This window comes from Eptesicus fuscus, chromosome 14 (assembly GCF_027574615.1).
Source record: "Eptesicus fuscus isolate TK198812 chromosome 14, DD_ASM_mEF_20220401, whole genome shotgun sequence".
In the NCBI taxonomy this organism is placed as follows: domain Eukaryota; kingdom Metazoa; phylum Chordata; class Mammalia; order Chiroptera; family Vespertilionidae; genus Eptesicus; species Eptesicus fuscus.
The window spans coordinates 78,890,922-78,906,700 of NC_072486.1; the positions used below are offsets into that span (position 1 = coordinate 78,890,922).

A 15,779-nucleotide genomic window follows, 5' to 3' on the forward strand; every position below is an offset into this window, starting at 1 on the left:
TGATCATTACTATTTCTCATTCCCTATCCCGGTGCATCCTATTCTATTCCCCCCCCCCTCATTTTTCACCTATATCTGTATCTCTTGTCTGTCTTTCTGTCGCTCCCCCCGCCCCCCGCCCGCCTTTCTCCTCTCTCCCTCTCTTACTATTAATTTCCCTGATTGGCTCCCCAGCTCCAGCGCTGCTGATGAGCCCTATTCATTCCTGGGCCTGACACTATCGACCTGCCCTGGCTGATTGCTGGGGGCTGGCCCCAGGCGTGCTGATGAGCCCTAAGGGTCAGCAGCGCTAATTATCTGCTAATTGCTGATGACTCTGCTCACCTTCCCCCATTCTCAAATACTGAAATGGTGGTCTCTTTTATTCTCCCCCTCCTTCTGATTCCCAGCAGAAGAGTTGTCAATGAGGCAAAAGTCATGGGCACTTTCGCTTGAAGCAAGTCAACAGAGTGACCCGAGCTTCAGTCCATAGAGCAAGCCTGGCCTGCTAAAATGGGGGTCACCTGGTCACTGGGAGAGCCAAGCTAGTTGTAATTAATAGTAGCAAATCCACGCAAGCTTAGGAGGATGACTTGGCTCAGGTGAGGATGAAAACTTACGCCAAAGAGTCTCAGAGTTTCTGAGCCAAAACAGAGCAGGGCAGGAGGGAACCCTGGATCTCCATGACATCTGTTCAGTTCAGGAGTGTTGTGCTGGCCTAGTGCAGTGGTCGGCAAACTCATTAGTCAACAGAGCCAAATATCAACAGTACAACTACTGAAATTTCTTTTGAGAGCCGAAAACAGACTTCTGCGCATGGGCCACGAAGTTTCAATCGCACTGTACGTGCGCGCCCGCACGTGGTGTTTTGTGGAAGAGCCACACTCAAGGGGCCAAAGAGCCGCATGTGGCTCGTGAGCCGCAGTTTGCCGACCACTGGCCTAGTGAACAACACTAATGTCAGGCTAATGCATTAAAAATCAGCACCCGAAAGACACTGTTACCAGAGTGGGACAAAAGATGGTGGGACCCAAGAAGGGAGCTTTCTTTTGTTATGCTTGATTGACAGTTCATCAGAGAGGTAAAGGGAGAAGAGTGTGATTTCCATTCAGTCTTGTTTGTGGGCTCTACTTTAAACTCAGTGAAACTTCTAAGATGAGTCTGGTGGGAAGATGTTACCAGGGAGAAAAAAAGAGGTGGCTTAACATAGGTCTGGGAAGCCCAACTCACTACTAAAGTACAAGGATAATCCTTGTACATCCTTCTAAAGATATTTGTCAGAACCCTTTGTTAAATTAACGAAGCGCTTCATGGTACCAGTATGGAAGACTGGACTGTAAAGTGTATTGTACTTAAAACGTGAGATAGAGGTCAGTACTTGGTTTGATGGCTTTAGAGTACTGGGTATACAAAAACAGGCTTATTGACTTGATAAATTATTGAGGGAACTTTTGGGCTACAAACTGAACTTAGAGCGCTATTAGTAACAATAACAATCAAATAAACCATGAAGGAAGACCCATTTTTAAAAGTAATTGCATTCATTTTTGCATAGGTAATAAAATCAGCACAAAGTTCCAAAAGCTCAAAGGGTATATATATTGAAACATCTCCCTCCCACCAGTCCTTTCAGTAAAAGACCACTTTAATAAGCCTGTCACTCTCTGGTGGGACAGAATGGATTAGTCAAAGAGCTGGCGCAAGGATCAAGTGAATATGAGGAAATACCTTTCAAAATGAGTTTCTTGCACTACTAGTAAATGGACCAAGAAGAGCAATGTAGTCAAGAATGAAAGCCCCCCTTCCCCAAAAAAGAAAGAAAAATAAATAGAATAAAATAAAATATATGCATTAATTCTAAAAAAAAAAAAAAAAAAAAAAAGACAAAGAAAAAAAGAATGAAGTCCCCAAATCAGTGACTCTCCTATCAGTACCAAGGACAGAAGCCGTTGCTGTCAAATCTTTACCAAGAGAAAACTGGTTTTCCCCCTGAATCCCAGAACGGGTCCCTTGAGGGTAAGCACCTCCTCTCACTGTCTAAAATGTTATTCTAAAAGTGCTTCTTTAATTGTCCATGTGCTCTGACTTGTCCCACTCTCACTGTTCCATCTGTTGGGGAGATGGTCCTGCAGAGGAATTTTATTTTGAATCTATTCTCTCTACTTGTACAAGTTTATGCTGGAGCCCATGACGTGGCCTCCTCTTCATTGATTAGAGGTCAGAACCTAGGATGCCAAGAATGAACACAGTATTCTAAAGTCAAAGCCAACAGCCCTTATCTGGTTTGGCTCAGTGCATAGAGCCTCAGCCCTCGGACTGAAGGGTTGCCCCGGGTTCAATTCTGGTCAAGGACACCTACTTCAGTTGCAGGCTCGATCTGGCCTGATCCTGGCTGGTCAGGGCACTTGCAGGAGGCAAACAATTAATGTGTCTCTCTCACATCGATGTTTCTCTGTGTGTGTGTGTGTGTCACTCCCCCTCCCTTCCACTCTCTTTTTAAAAACTGTATTTTTATTGATTTCAGAGAGGAAGGAAGAGGGAGAGATAGAAACATCAATGATGAGAATCATGGATTGGTTCCTCCTGCACACCCCACACTGGGGATTGAGCCCGCAACCCAGGCATGTGCCCTGACCAGGAATCGAACCATGACCTCCTGGTTCATAGGTAGCTGCTCAACCACTGAGCCGCCGCCTGGAGTCTTCCACTCTCTCTAAAAATCAATGGAAAAATATCCTCTGATGAGGATTAACAAAATCAACAAAAAAAGTTAAAGCCAACAGATACTGCCGCCTCACTCAGGGACGGGAGAGTCCACTGACGGTGGGCAGCGTTGGGCCCTGTCCGCGAGTACCCTCTGGTGGCAGCAGAGTGCAACTGCGTCACCGCGAGAGCGCCTCCTCGCTTTAGTCCGGGAGGTGCCCCGAGGGCAAAGGAATAGGATCAGGGCAGCCTCCAGGGACCAGCACGCAAGGGTCCCTGCTGGGTGAGTGCACTGGTTGGGCATGAGGATTGTACACGAGAGTCCTAAAGTCCAGTATGCACGCGTGAAGGTTTGTATATGTCTTGTTGTGTCCAGGTACCTGAACCCTGCTTATCTGCTGTGTTAAATGTGTGCTGTCTGTGTGTGAGCACGTGTTACACGCGGGTAGGTTGGTGGTGGGGAGGTCCGCGCCTCCAGTGCAGGGCGGAGTCCTCACGGAGGCGTGAAATTGGTTTGGAGCAAACACATTACGGAAAGCAATTACCGGGGAGAGGTTCTAGGCCCGCGGGACCGGCAGCCAGGAGGCTGGGAGGAAGCTCCATGGCTTGCAAGAATGTCTGGGTGTCTAACCCTAGAAAGGGCCTTCCTGGCACTGGCCGGCTGCGGGGAGCTGCAGTTGGCAGCAGCCTCTCCTGCTGACGACTCCGCACTGCCTTTCTTCCCTTCCCCCGCCCTCCCGGAACCGCTCCGGATGGGGCCGGAAGTCCTTGCCCCTTTCCCGTTGGGAGGCTGCCTTCTGTGCCATCTTCCCAGGTGCCTGCCCTCCTCGCTCACCTCACTCCTCCCGCCCGCAGCGCCTGCTCCCGCACGTCGTTTGCATTCACTTCATTGCCCCCTGCATTCGAACTATTATTCACACACTTGTTTCTCAGATTAGATGGAAGACTCACTGAGGGCAGGAACAGGTCTCATTCCCAGCTACGTGCCTCGTGCCTAAACCCCAGGGCTCAGGAAGCAGAAAATGAATGATGTGGACGGTATGGAACAGAATTTCCGGGGTGGGGAGGAGGTAGTAGAGCATATAGGGGAATAAATGGTGATGGAGGTGGTAAACACATAATACAATATACAGATGATGTGTTGTAGAACTGTACACCGGAAACCTATAATTCTATTAACCAATGTCACCCCAATAGATTCAATAAAAAGGAAGACATTTTCCATCCAAATGCATAAACAGGGCTCTCTCAGGAAAGCCAGGCATCCTTGAGAGTCAGGGTTCTCTTAGAACAGAGCTTTAAACATCTTCCACAACCCAACGACCCCACCACGTCTGTGCCCCCGGACCGACCCTCGTCCTGAACTCTAGACCCACGGGTCCGGCTGACCTTGTCCCACGGCCTCTGAGATGGATGTGAACTGGAGTCCCAAATGGAACCCGATTCCCCGCCCGCGGCCCGCCCACCTCCCCGCCTCGGTGATCAGCACACCACGCAGCGGTTCGGGCCTGGGTCGTCCTTCAGCGAGTCCCGGGGGTCTGGGAAAGGGCCTGGCCCGCCGCTTCCGGGGCCGGCCCCCCAACAGCCTCTGACTCCCGCCCAGCCCCGCCCGAGCGACCCGTTAAAACCCCCGTCAGTTCACGACCCTCCCCGGCTGCTCTCCACGCGCTCCCACGGCCACGGCCGGCTCCTCCTGGTCGCTCAGGCCTCAGGTTAAAGCCCGTCACCCGCTCAGAGAGGAGGCGTCCCTGCCCCCGCCCGGCCTCACACGCTCCCAATCTCCGTCAGTCACGTGGGAGCGCCTCCAGGAGAGCCGCTCCTTCCCGCGGTCTGCTTAGCGCCCCCGACTGGGCGGACCGCGCCAGCCCCGGGGCCGCGCCTGGGCCCCGGGGCGCCGGAAGGGGCGGAACCTGAGCGGACACGGGGCTTCTCCCAGGCCCCGCGCCCTCCGGAGGCCCCAGCACGGTGGGGCACTCCCGCACACGCCTCGCGGAAACCGCTCCGTGACGCGTCTCCACAACCCGCTCCGACTTGTCCCTGAGGCGGGACCTGGACGCCCACGCAGCCCGCCATCGGCCTGACCTCCCGGCGCGGGCCCTCCCGTCAGGCGTCCATCCTCGCGCAGCGCCCCGCAACCGCCGGCCCGCCCAAGGCCAGAGAGGCCAGGTGGGAAGCCAGGCTCACTCACCTCGGGCCCGTCCGCCTCAGCGGCTCCTTCCTCAACCCGCGAGCTCCGCGCCCTCCAAGCCTCACCCCCGCCGCCTCGCGCCCTCCAGGCCAGCCTAGCTGTTGGCGGGAAAACCGTGAACTCCGGCGCGTGCGCACTCCGTGGCCCCGAAAATCTGCCTAGCAACCCTGTCGTCACGGATTACAGTGCACTTGATTGGCTGCTCTGCGGCTCCGGTCAACTCCGCCTCCCTCCCTCCCTCCCGTCCCGGCAGGCCGGCTCCTGGCTGCTGGGGACCCCTGCAGGTTCTTAAAATCCTGGTACTGCAAAGACCCTCAGGAACTCCCTCCTGTCTTGTTTTACAGCCCAGAGTGGGGAAGAGACTTACTGGCTAGAACCCAAGGGTGTAACTCTCAGTTCAGCTCCGGCCACCTCAAAGCTAAATTGAAGGAGCAGATCAACAGTGGAAGGAACCAGTGTGCATGCGATGCTCCCTGACCTACAGGACAGGGAAGAGGGAGAGCTTTGGGGGGTTTATTTTTTCTAAACCTCGATCTTCCACTCTCTCCTGAACCATGGTTACCCCTCCATGCTTGCCCACCTTGTCAGTTCAAGTTGGCTTTTCTGTCCCTCCCCTTCCCTCCTCTCCCCACTCCCAGCTACCTTTACTGTCCTGCCCCACTCTCTGCACGGCCTCATCTGCTGAGGCTTCTGCCCTAACCCCAGTCATCTACTTGCTGGCTGTCCTTTGGGACTTTTTTGACACTATCACCGGGCAGAGGGGCAGGGATCTGCCTGGGATCCCTCAACAGCTGGTGGATGCCAGAGGGGAAGGTGACGCAGCTGGCACCATGGAACAGATCCAGTCTGCCCATCCTGGGGCCCCAGTGAGTGGGCCAGCTCAAAGACAGGCCTGTTGGAGATAGAACCAAACAACACAGGTCTGGAGACTTTAATGTGCATACAGGATTTGGACTGTCCAGAGGGGACCTCAGGAGACCCCCAAGAGGAGAGTATCACTTGCCATGAGTCCTAGCTCTCTCTCCAACAAACATGTCCATCCACCTCTCCCTGGTGGGAATGGCAGCATCCACTCTGCCTGGGGAGATGGTCCTCCTGCTGAGAGGGCCACCTGGGCTTGAGTTGGTTCAGTTCAGTCCTGCGTTCGGTGCACTGTGAGAGGCAGGCCAGAGCCCCTGGAGTCTGGGGCATTTGCTGTAGGCTCTCTCAAAGTGCAGTGTTCATCTGGAAGGAGAGGTGTGCATTCAGAGAGGTCCAGTGCTATGGGAGGCTGGCTGGTCCTGGCCAGGACACTGCCCCCAACTCTCCTCTTGCCTCCTACCCTCCCCCCAAAAAAACGATCTCCTGCTGAGACTGTCCACAGAGCCCAGGACTCACCTAGTAGAGCACGTCCTCAAAGTCCAGCTGCAGGTAGCGGAGCAGGCGGGGCGGCAGGGGAAGGCGGGCCAGGGCGTGGGGCAGACAGGCCTCCAGGTGAGCTCGGAGCACACAGCGGCTCAGGTGCTGCAGCGATCTGGGCTGCCTCACCAAGGCGAAGAGGGAGGAGTAGAAACGGTGGTGCTTCTGGGGATAGAATGGAGGGCTCAGCGAGGCAGCCTGGGACAAGCGGCACCCATTCCTCCCACAGGGGTGGGCTGGTGGCTGTGCGGATCTTCTGGAGCCTCTGGGGCTGTTCACTCTAAGTTTTCTTCTTCTGGGACATAAGAGGGTCTCCGGATAATGTCTGTGGGGCAGAGTGGGGGGACCCATGGGGTTTCCTTTAGGAGGTGGGAGTCTCTTGGACAGGCGGAGCGACTGTGTGGTCAGGGTCCTGGAGTCTAACCTGCAGAACTTCAGGAGGTACCAGCCCCGCGGCCTCCTCAGGAAGCTTCATGACACTGTAAGTGTTCATCAGGACCTCGATGGTGCGCGGGGACGTGCACCAGCGTTCCAGCACCTGGAGGAGGCAGAGGTAGTGAGTGTTCCCAGGGTTACCCCACCCTGCAGGTCCCAGTCAGTCTACCCAGGATGACCAGCCAGCCCAGAACAGCTGTTGTGGCTTTAATTACCTCCCCCAAAGGCTATGTGGATGTCCTAATCCCTAGGACCTATAAATGTGACCTATTCAGAGACAGGGCCTTTGCCAATGTAATCAAGTTAAAATGAGGCCATTAGGGTGGGTCCCAATCCAATATGATGGCTATCTTTATAAGAAGAGAAAACAGAACACAGACTTCACACAGGGAGAATGCCATGTGACAATGGAGGCAGAGATTGGAGTGATGAACCTACAAGTCAAGGATTGTGGGCAGCCACCAAAAGCTTGGGGACAGGCATGGAACAGATTCTCTCTCAGAGCCTCCGGAAGAAACCAACCTTGCCCACACCTGGATTCCAATTTTCCAGCCTCCAGAACTGTGAGGGAATACATTTCTATTGTTTTAAACCACCCAGTCTGTGGTGCTTGGTTATGGTGGTGACAGGAAACCAGTATGTCAGTTAACATTTCTATTATGCATACTCTATGCCAGATACTTTTCTTAGCACTTTACATGTATTAAGTCTCTTAATCCTGTCCCTACAAGTACAAACTATTATCCCATTTTACAAACAAAGGAAACTGAGGCTCTCTGCTGCTTGTTTCTGGATGGAAAAGGGGTCCCTGAGCTAAGGTTGAAGCTCCTGAGAGGATAAAAAGATTAATGAATTCTCCTGATGACAAGTGAGGGGTAGAGACAGCTACAAGGGGGGGGGCAGGGGAGCAGTTCTGGGTGGTCAGGGAGGGATTCACAGATCAGGGGTCTGGGGATGTGAAGGTGAGGAGAACTCAGGAGCCCGGAGGGCATTCAGGGAGAAGGCACCAGACCAGCAGAAGCCTGAGGTAGGAGATGGGGTGGGATCTCATTTCTGCATTCAGCAAATATTTACTGAGGGCCACAGTGGGCCAATCACTGGGGAGCTGGCAGTGAGGAGGACAGACAGGTAAGGAAGTTTCTGTTTCAAAAGGAAAACACAGCTTGAAGATATGCTGCTGCAAAGAAAAATCAGTAGGCTCAGAGACTGAGTGTGGCTGGGAGGGCACAGTCCTAGGTGGTGATCAAAAAGGCCTCTCACCCTAGCCGGTTTGGCTCAGTGGATAGAGCATCAGCTTGTGGACTGAAGGGTCCCAGGTTCAATTCTGGTCAAGGGCATATGCCTGGGGTTTTGGGCTCAATTCCTAGTAGGGGGTGTACAGGAGGCAGCTAATCAATGATTCTCTCTCATCATTGATGTTTCTATCTCTCTCTCCCTCTCCCTTCCTCTCTGAAATCAATAAAAATATATTTAAAAATTTTTTTAAAAATCCTGTCTGAGGATGTGGCCTGACGCAGTGAGGGGCAAGCTATGCCAGGGAGCTGCCCATGCTGGGGGACCATCCACGTGGTCAGAAAGGCAACCATGCACAGGTGTGACACACACAGGTACTGTCATACCCACCCACGCCTGCATGTAATATCCATAAGCAGATTCGTGCTTCATCTCCATTTCTTGCTATATGTCAAGCTACCGGCCACAGATTCTTTGTAAAATCTGAGAACAGCCAGGTGCCATGTTCCAGGCAGCATCTCTGTACATACCCCACTTCCCTCCCCACACACTGGCATTAGGGGCTTTAACCCCCTGCACAAGGAGAGAAGACGCAGGCCGGCTGGGAGTGCTGCATGTCCTGGGCACAGCCAGATAATGGAAGCAGGGGGAAGGCCTTGTCCAGGAAGCAGGACCCCTGGAGAAAGCATCAACACACCCACAGCCCTCTGCTTCTGGCCCTGCATTTGGGCAGTGCTCACTGAAGCTGCCCCAGCTATCGGCCCAGGGCAGGCCTCTTTTCCTCACTCCTTAGAGCTAGGAAGTTGCAAGCTGGTTACATTGGACTTCCCTGCTCGACCTGCTCCTCCTGCCTGCCGTTGGGGCCGGTCTCTGTCTGTCCTGGCCCACGCTGATTTGTCTCTGCAGCTGCCTGGAATGCCTGTGCCTCCAGCTCTTCAAGCCCAAGTCCCATCCCCTCCAGGAACTCGCCTGCGTTCCAACCTGCGTCTCTCTCTCTCTCCCTTGTCTAATGATACCCTACATTGGGATAATGCCTAAAAGCTTCCCAAGTGCTTTCACATACACTATGTAATTTCAGAACAAGGCTAGCTAACAGGTGTTGCACACGAACTCCAGTGAGGCCCTGTCCAAAGAGCTTTATGTGTGTAAACTCGTTTAGTTCTCACACTAACCTAAGAATCAGGCATACTGTTATGTTCCTATTTTGCAGATGAGGAAACTAAGGCCCAGAGAGACTAAGCAACTTGCCAAGGGTCACCCAGATAGTGTGCCTGGCTCCAGAGCCTGCACTCTTAGTCGCCACCTACCTCAGAGGTTGTTGGGAGGACTAAGGGGACCCATGTAACAGGTCACACACCTTCAAACAGTGTCTGGTGTGTGGGCAGGACTGTGCTGGCTCTTACTGTTACCCACTGTGCTCCAATAGCTTTTATCACTGTTGGTCGCAGGGAACTTGGGTTCAAAAAATTCCAGGGACTTGACGATAGTCACACGAACAAGCATCAAAACCGGGTCTCCTAAGTGCTCAGGCCAGTAGGGTGGCTCCTAGAGAACTGGCTGGGGCTGGCAGTGGTCCCAGGTGGGCCATGGAGACCCCCTAAGCAGGGAGGAGGAGTTCCTCACCATAGAACAGGCATCCCAGCCGTGCCTGGCTAACTGTCCAATCGTGGGAAATGGATCCCGCACTTTCTGATCGTGAAGGGATGAATGGGGCTCTTTGCCATGTGGCCCCCTTGGTCTGGGAGGCAGGGAGGAGCAGGGCCAGAGGGGCAGGCAGAGGGGTCCTGGGAAATCCGCTTGCTGTTCCACCTCCTCCTCCCACCCCGTTTCTGACTACGGGAATCATTAGCTGTCAGAGCCACTGTCAGATTACAGGGAATTACTTGTCTCCTAATTATCTGGTGTTAATAGGAGATTAATTAGTGTTAATTGTTGATTTTCTTGTATTCTCCCAAAGGGGAGACCAATCTGCCGAACTCTCAGGCTGTTTAATTATTTGGTCTTGCTTGGGAATCTAGACAAATGCTTCTAGGCTTGTGAGTGGAGGGGAAAGGTAGGGACAGAAGGGGAGCATCCAGGACAAGGGAAGGCTGGACGGAATAAACAGGGAGATAGGGCAGGGGGACCTGCCCACAGCCATATTAGTCCTGACCCAACCCAAGACCCAGTGCCCTTTAGATGTCATATAGCCACTTCCAGACACGACCCTGCATGGGACAGGGCCCCCTGCCAGGGCCTCAGTATCACAGGTCTTCCAGTTGAACCCCCTTTGGGGAAGTTAACAAAAGTAAAGATACAAATTGGAAATTGACAGTGAAGGATTTTTTCTCAGGTGCCAGGTCAGCTGTGCGGGACTGGGTGATGCCTGTCCTGCCAAGCACTCAGAAACCAGGACCAAGCTCGTCTTGAACCTCGTGACCCGGGCTCATCACCTGCTTAGGGGAGCCTCGCCTGAGCTTCAAGTGTCTCGCTGATCAGCCCACAGCCAAGCAGAGCTGCCTAAGGGCTTTTTTTATCAGCTCACTCCTGTCCCCATCAATCCTGCCTCCTCCTCTCAGACTCTTCCAATCCTTTATAATCTGGCCCCACTGCCCTCAGTCCACATGGAGTGCACATGTATATGTATACACATGTGTGCACATGCATGCACATTCACATATGTGTGCACACACACACCACACACACTCCTCTCCTGGTCTGTGTCCTCACCTCTGCCCCTGTTGGGCTTTGCTGGCTTGTGGAATGAAAGACAGACTGAACTGACCTATCAAATGCCCAAGTGGCCTGGGCTGCACCCAGAGCGTGTGGGCACACAGGCCTGGTCTCCTGTTCCCTGGCCTTGGTTGCCCTCCCTCTGCCCCCAGCCCCGTACCTTGGGGAGAGCCCCAGGCCAGATTCGGACGGCACCGTGGTTGAGCAGAGCTCGCACTGCATGCTCTGGGCTCTGGGCCACGGCCAAGGGTGGACCCTGCAGAGCACAGTGCAGGGCTGTGTGTCCCCCATAGTCCATGGCGTTGACACTGACGCCACAGGACAGGAGCAGTTCCACGATGGCCGCATAGCCGCGGAGGCAGGCCAGATGCAGGGGCCGCCGCCTGTCCTGGTCGGCAGCGTCGGGGTCGGCACCAGCTGAGAGCAGCAAGCGGCACAGCTGGAGGCAGCGGGCTGCGGTAGCCTCAGGGGCGGTGGGGGGCGTGCAGCGGGTGTCACAGGCAGCCAGCAGCGGTGTCCAGCCTTCAGCGTCTCGGGCATCTGGGTATGCACCCCGTCTTAGAAGTAAGTCTGCCAGCTCCACATGGCCCAGCCGGGCGGCCACATGCAAAGGGGTCTCCTCGTTCTCCTCGGACCGACCATCCACTTTCGCCCCAAACCTCAGGAGCAGCTCTGCACATCTAGTGAGGGTGAGAGGGCGGTGGGAAAGAAAATGGGGCGCAGCCCTTCACCCCTGCATTTCCACCAGTCTGAGCAAAGCCAACACCGGGGAGCCTTGGGTGGCTCCTGGTTCTGTATGCCCTCACCTCCCATCTTGTCACTGGTCATCCAGCATGATTCTGCAGGATCGACAATGCCCCCTTTTCCAGTCCACACACACCCTGCAGGGATAGTGCACTAAGCCCTCAATGGCAGGAAAAGCCACAAGACGCCACGGTGCACTCACACCCGGCAGCGTCTGGGCCTACTGTGCGCACTTGCTTCCTAGGGCAGGTTCAGATGGGGAAACAGAGGCACTGAGGGCGTGAGGCTCTCACCCACGTACGCACAGCTAGTAAGGGGAGAAGCTGGCCTTCCAGTCCAGGGACAGCAGAGGCGTTAGAGGGACTGGAGGAGGGAATGGGGAGTGGGGCCTGGCAGTGAGCACAAACAAAAGCAAAACTGACCAGCCAGATTTGCCCCATGAAAGGTCGCGTGCACCAAAATTCAAGGCTAAAGGCATTAGCCTCTTTGCTAAGATAAGCTCCAGCTTCCTCATTTGTAGAATAGGGATAATTGCTGAAATCTAGACCTAAATGACACTGTTGTGGGCAGCATATGCCTGAAAAGCTGTTTTCATGAGAACTCTTAACAGCAGCGTTAATGACAGGGAGAGGTGGGTGGTACAGATGATGATGGATCATTATCTTATCCTGCCCACATTTCTGTGTTTGAAATTCTCCATAATGATTTTAGATATACATTTGCTTACTCAAGAAAGGAATAAAGATTCATCACTGGGTGTCACTTCAAGGGGGCTGGGCTGGGCTGGGACATGGCCAGAGCTAAAAATAGGAGCCCTCTGAGGCTAATGAGGTCAACAGGTGGAACTGTGTTGTCCAATCAGTAGCCATCAGCCACATGTGGCTATTGAGCACTTGCAATATGATTAGTACTAATTGATACACACTAAGTGTAAAATCACATCAGCTTGAAGATAGTACAAAACAAGAATGTAAAACATCCCATTAGTTTTGTGTGTTTTTTTGCTATTGATTATATGTTTAAATGATAACATTGTGGATATATTGTGTTAAGTGAAATATATTATTAAAATTAATTTCAGCTGTTTCACAGATATTTTGTATACATAGGTTCACAGCAGCATTATTCACACTAGCCAAACATGGAAGCAAACTAAGTCTCCATCAATAGATGAATGAATAACTGACATGTGGCATCTACATGCAATAGAATATTATGCAACCTTTAAAAAGGAAGGAAATTCTGATACATGCTACAACACGGATGAACCATGAGGACATTATACTAAGTGATATAAGTCAGTCACCAAAGGACAAACACTATATGATCCCACTTATCTGAGGTAGTCAGAGGAGTCAAAGCCATAGAGACAGAAAGTAGAATGGTGGTTGCTGTGAGGGGAGGGGGAATGGGAAGTTATTGTTCAATAGGGTTGGAATTTCAGTTTTGTAAGATTAAAACTTCAGGAGTTGGATGGATGGTGATGATGGTTACACAACCATGTGAATGTACTTGTATACTTGGAAATGGTTAAGATGCTAAATTTTATGCTATGGGTATTTTACCATTGTTTAAAAAGTAATGTTTCTTTTTCATTTTATGATAAGGCTGCTAGAAAATTTAAATTACCTATGTGGCTCACACCCTCGTTGTATTTCTCGGGGACTATGCTGGTATAGGACGTGTCCTCAATATGATAAGTCAGTGGAGCCTCTGAAAGCTGACGAGGTTAACAGGTGGAAGAAGGTCCATGAGAGAAGGACCCAGGATAAAAACAGCACCATTCAGGGGCAGGATGTGAAATTTGGCAGGTGTGTAGTCAGTAGAGAGAGGGCCTCCGTTGTGGGTGCAATTAAGTCAATGGTTCGCAAAGGCTTCCTTTGGGGGATCCCATGCTCAGAGAATTGTGAGGACTCATCCTCCAAGGCTCCCTGCACATAAGGCGTACTTATTTGGAATATTCCATACAGTAAACAATGCCTTTGTCACATTTGGATACATCTATTAGTTTCTTGTGAGTTTGGTTAGCTGGACTCAGTCCCTGCGCCCATTACTGAGGGTGCCTGCCATTCTGGAAATGCCCGACCTGCCAGAACCAGACCCTGTCCCCAGGGACCAATGCAGACTCTAACTGGAAGTCACTATCCTTACAGCCTATCTGGATCACTGGACAGTCGATCCCTGAGGGCAGGACTGTGCCTCGGTTGCTGTAGAACACATGAAAACTTTATGGCACAGGATGGATCCCCAGAACGAATCCAGACAAGTTCTCCAGTGCAGGCCATGCGGCTGACCCCTGACACAGCCCTCCTCCACCTCTGGGGAAGCAGAAACGGTCCCAAGTTCAGGCCATTCCAAACTTCCTGGGACCAATGGTTGGATGGTTTGAGGAGTAATTGCATCCTGACTCCCTACCTGAGCCCTGATTCCCCCATCCAGCCTGCTAGCCCCTGACATGCCCCCCCAGCCCCCCTGAGGTCATAGCTTTGTCTCCCCTACGAGTGGGATGGGGGTTAGGGTGAGAAGTCACTCACTCGAGGGTGCCAGCCCCCCGGCAGAGGTGCAAGGGGCGTTTCCCATCCTGGTCAGGGATGTCGGGGTCGGCTCCTGCCACCAGCAGCGCATGGACACAGGCGGTGTGGCCTGCGGCACAGGCCTCATGCAGGGCGGTGCGGCCCCCGGGGGCACCGTCTGGCTTTGCCCGCCGCCTCAGCAGCAGCTGCACAACATCCGCGTGGCCCCGGCTGGCCGCCACATGCAGTGGGGTGGTCAGCTCCTCTTCGTAAGTCAGAGACCAGAGTCCTAGGGAGAGAGGAGACACCGGCCTCAGATCCTGGAGGGAAGCAAAGAGCTGCCAGGTAATGAGGGAGGTGGACAGAGGTCGGGAGGAGGGAGCCCAGAGCTCCATTTCCAGCCTCCCCTCTCCTGCTCAGACCCCCCCACTGCCCCTGGCCATACTCAGAGCGCGAATGTTGAAGCGGTAATCCCTCCATCTCTCTGGGTCGCTGGTATCAAAGATGGAATCTGGTGCCAGGCCAGTGCTGGAGTCGGCGAGGATGCTGGAGACGGAGCCCACGTCCCCGGCCAGCAATGCCTGCCAGAAGGCCAGGGCAGGTCCTGAGGCTGTGCGGGTGACGATGGGTCCCGGGCCAGACTCTGGGTGTTCTGCAGACCCACTGCTGGGCTTCTCCACCAGCCTGGCACAGAGGGCACGTCTGTCACCTGGGGGCTCTTCCCACCCCCTGCACTCATCTGGGGACCAGCTCATTAGGGCAGAGTGTGAGCATATGGGAAGGAGGCTCCGGGGGAGGAGAGGTTGGGGCCAAAGGCAAAGAGAGAAAAGGAAGAGAAACAGAGACAGATGGAAGGAGAGGGTCTCTGTCCCTGAGCTGAGCCTGAGCTGAGCCTGAGCTGGCCACGCGGTTCGGCAGGAGCTATTCTGGGCTCCACATGACTTCACTCCTGGGCCAAGGTTTAGGCAAGCCTTGGGGTGAGGGAGAAACTGCCAGGGGCTTCTCTTCTTTTCCTTTAGCTCTTGCTACCTCTGCCTGATGCTGTCAGCCCAGCCCCCTGGTCCTCAGCCTCATCCCCTGCGGCCCCTCACCTCTCTGGTGGCTGCTCCATCGAGGCTCAGCAGCCCGGCTCTCCAGCAGCAAGTCGGCTGTGCTGTGCGGGGGGAACAGCTCCAGCAGCCTCGCCAGGTCTCCGGTGTACAGGGCATTCTGCAGGGCCATGTCTCGGCACAGCAGCGGCGATGGCCGTGGGGGCTCCCAGTCTGGGCAGGACTGAGGATCCCAGACTCGGCAGGCAGGGGCTGAGGGGAAGCACCCTGGATGGTGTCCCGAGTAGGGAGGGAAGCCCCTTCTCCCAGGCATGGCTAGTTTGTGGAAGAGAGAGCCAAAGAAGCAGGACTCAGGTGACGCCAGCGGGCAGGCACTGGGCCTGAGCCAGGCGAGGCCCGTTGTGGGAGGGGCCGGGTAGCCAGGCCATAAATAGCCTGGACCGTCCTAGCTGTCAGTCGTGGGGAATGAGGCTTAGGCTGGCAACAGGAACTAGGGAGGAGCCTGGAGATCGAGTGAGGATGGAACCCTCCAACCCCGAGTTTCACCCTGAAATGTTCGCAGCCGGATTGAAGGGACGACCCAGCTGGTGGCACCAACTGCGGTTCCACAGGGAAAGGAAAATGGAGTCCGGAGGTGGGAAGTGATTGGCCCCTAGTGTGACAGGTTGTTGCAGAGCAGGGACTGGAGGGTGGGGCTCTCCAGCTGCCATTTCTCATTCTTTCTCATCTATCATGTGCTCCGCCAAGAGGCCTCCAGCTGCTGGGGCCGAGGGCGGGCAGGTGAGTGCACATAATTTTTTCTGTCTTCCCAAATGTCACCAAATA

At 53.8% G+C, this 15,779-nt stretch overlaps 1 protein-coding gene across 2 annotated transcripts; it reads right to left on the reverse strand.

The window, feature by feature from the left end:
- Positions 1-5,812: 5,812 nt before the first annotated feature.
- Positions 5,813-15,082, reverse strand: ASB10 (ankyrin repeat and SOCS box containing 10). Of its 2 annotated transcripts, XM_054726328.1 has the most exons (7): positions 14,997-15,082; positions 14,351-14,589; positions 13,927-14,194; positions 10,809-11,328; positions 6,693-6,806; positions 6,248-6,433; positions 5,813-6,094 (listed from the first exon to the last, which is right to left on the reverse strand). In XM_054726328.1, the coding sequence occupies exons 1-6, from the start codon at positions 15,014-15,016 to the stop codon at positions 6,248-6,250; spliced, it is 1,347 nt and encodes a 448-aa protein (XP_054582303.1). In that variant the 5' UTR covers positions 15,017-15,082; the 3' UTR covers positions 5,813-6,094. The 2 variants fall into 2 exon arrangements, with proteins under 2 accessions (XP_054582303.1, XP_027991361.1); XM_028135560.2 differs by lacking the exon at positions 14,997-15,082 and having other exon boundaries at positions 14,351-14,660.
- Between the last annotated feature and the right edge of the window lie 697 nt (positions 15,083-15,779).